Below are 2,897 nucleotides of genomic sequence, written 5' to 3' on the forward strand. Positions count from 1 at the left end.
ATGACTTTTGGTGGTAACATGGACCATGGATGCACAGACTCATGCTACTCCAGGACCACAGACCCAGACCTGGCTCTCAGGAGGAACATATCCTCAAACACCACCACGGCCTCGGATGGCAGTACAGGCTACTCAGACCAGCCTGTTCTTCCCCACCCTCTAGTCTCCAGTTCTGCCCCTCTTCAGAGTGCACAACTGTTCTGCTTCTCTTTCTCTCTCTCTTTCTTTCCTGCATCTCTCCACCACATAGTTAGTTGCTCATGGCAGTTGTGCTTGCCCATATCCCATCCTGCCTGCGGGCCTGTAGGGTGTCTGCAACATTTTTTTTTTTTTTAAGTTTGGGATAATATCCTTATTGAGCTTATTCATCAGAGTGGAAATAATGTCTGTACAAAACTACATGTTTATTACTATAATTTCTGCATCACAATTAAAATCCAAATATTCCATCAATACCCACTGCTTCAGAATCAGTAGCTTCTGTGAAGCTACAATAACACTTAAATATGGTTAAGACAAATGCAAGAATGTGTTGGTTGGAAGACTAATTAAGCCTCCAACTTGCTCAATAGAATCACAAAAAGGCAAAATTGTGCTTTTCACAGAGATACAGTCCACAGGCATTATCCAAATTGGACAGCTTTTAAGATTATTTCTCTTGTCCTTTCTTCCCTATCAGAGATTTGTGGATATGTTGGATGACACCAGCACCCCTGACTGTAGCCAAGATGAGAGACTCTAATTCCTCATCTCCATAAACAGTAAGTTGCAAATGACAAGGATTCACTTGCAAGGACTGTGGCTGGTTGTCTTAGATTTCAGATGTTCATGAATAAGGGCTGCAGGGAAATGTCTTGGTCTTTCTGAAGTCCTTTCCAGCCTGACCCCCCAGCCATCTTCAACTGTGTTGAAGCTTGGACAAGCAGTGGGAAAAAGACAGGCCAAGCAGACATGTAAGAGAAACCAGTGCACATTCCTCTGTCACACCAGGATTCAAACTGCTGGAATTGTTACTTTAATGCGAAGTACATTATGCCAACTACAATCTCTAAGAATAATAAGGAAAAAATCCAAGTGAATATGTCTATAATGAAAAAATACCATTCACTGAAGAAAATTTAAGAATTCTATTTTTAGACAGACAAAAAAGAAAATCAAAATAAACCAATACAAAAAAATCTGATAGTTAAGATATAAAAATGATTAGTGTCCACATTTTTGAAATATTTAAGCTTACTGAGCTTTCTGTAGTTTCACTATTTCTCTGATCACCATTTGATCATGTTTTATGAATTTTCTTATAAGTCATTTATTTGATATATATATAATACATTATATATCATAATACGTATAATACATCCTAATTTTCCTTCAGTGAGCATATGATTTTAATGACTATACATAATGTAGTAAGAACTGTTCTGATCTGACTCATTTAGTAATTATCAATTCTGTCAATCATCACACAATTAGAAGACTCTTCTTTTATAAAAGTGTATTTTTGCTCTTTGCCATCTTCCCCCCGGCCGGCCGGCCGGCAGCTATCACCATGAAGGTTGAGCTGTGCAGTTTCAGCAGGTACAAGCGATGGGAAAGTTTTACAGTTTCTTACTGCAAAATGCGAGTCTGCATTTCTTTCCAAAAGGAATCCTCGGCAGATAAACTGGACTGTCCTCTACAGAAGAAAACACAAGAAAGGACAGTCGGAAGAAATTCAAAAGAAAAGAACCCGCCGTACGGTCAAATTCCAGCGGGCCATCACTGGTGCGTCTCTTGCTGATATAATGGCCAAGAGGAACCAGAAGCCAGAAGGTAGGAAAGCTCAATGTGAGCAGGCTTTCAGGGCTGCCAAGGAAGCAAAAAAGGCTAAGCAGGCATCAAAGAAAACAGCAATGACTGCTGCCAAGGCCCCCACAAAGGCAGCACCTAAACAAAAGGCAGTGAAACCTGGGAAGGTCTCTGCTCCCCGAGTTGGTGGAAAACGCTAACTTGGTAGATCAGAGTTTAAAAATAAAGATGTTTCTAACTCAAAAAAAAAAAAAAAAAAAAAAAAAAGTGTATTTTCTACCCATTTCCAATAAGAGTTGACTTGTTAATATTGGATCACCTCTTCTAAATGAGAAGTTGAAGTTTGTTTGTTTTCTATTTTTCAATTTCTTCTATTGGATACTGCTAGAACCCTCTGTGATTTAAAAATCTGTGATTCTAGTTAAAGTTGTGACTCTGTAAGAAACATATAAAACTAATTATGGTTATTAGGAAAATTTGTAAATAAAAGAACCACTGTACCATGGTGAGGTGATTCTACCAGAAATTGCTCCTTTTTTTTTTTTTTTTTTTTTTTTTATTTATTTGGTTTATTCAGATTACATCTCAATTGTTTTCCCATCACTTGTATCTTCCTATTTCTCCCTCCCTCCCTCTTTCACCCTATTCCCCTTCCCTAGGTCTGTAACAGAACAGGACATCCTCCCCAACCGTATAGTCACAGCCTATCAAGTCTCATCCTGATATCCTGCTTATCCTTTCTCTGAGTGCAACCAGGCCTCCGCACCAAGGGGAAGTGGTCAAATATGGGGCCCTTGAGTTCACATCAAAGTCAGTCCCCACTCTCCACACAACTGTGGAGAATGTCCTGCCCATTGGTTAGATCTGAATAGGGGTTCAATGCTTACTGCATATATTGTCCTTAGTTGTTGCAGCAGTTTGGGCAGACCCCGCTGGGTCCAGATCTGCCTGTCATGATGTTCTTTTTGTAGGATTCTAGGACCCTCTGGATCCTTCTATTTCCCCCATTCTCCCATACTTCTCTCACCTAGAGTCCCAATAGGAATTCCTCACATCTATCCCAATCTCCTGGTAAGTGAAGACTTTCATGGGACATCCCTTTGGGGCTA

At 39.9% G+C, this 2,897-nt stretch overlaps 1 protein-coding gene across 1 annotated transcript; it reads left to right on the forward strand.

Moving 5' to 3' along the window:
• Window positions 1-2,055, forward strand: LOC127188915 (60S ribosomal protein L24-like). The gene is made up of 2 exons (XM_051145326.1): window positions 1-121; window positions 1,579-2,055. The coding sequence occupies exons 1-2, from the start codon at window positions 1-3 to the stop codon at window positions 1,986-1,988; spliced, it is 531 nt and encodes a 176-aa protein (XP_051001283.1). The 3' UTR covers window positions 1,989-2,055.
• The last annotated feature ends 842 nt before the right edge of the window (window positions 2,056-2,897 follow it).

Source organism: Acomys russatus, chromosome 1, assembly GCF_903995435.1.
Source record: "Acomys russatus chromosome 1, mAcoRus1.1, whole genome shotgun sequence".
NCBI lineage: Eukaryota > Metazoa > Chordata > Mammalia > Rodentia > Muridae > Acomys > Acomys russatus.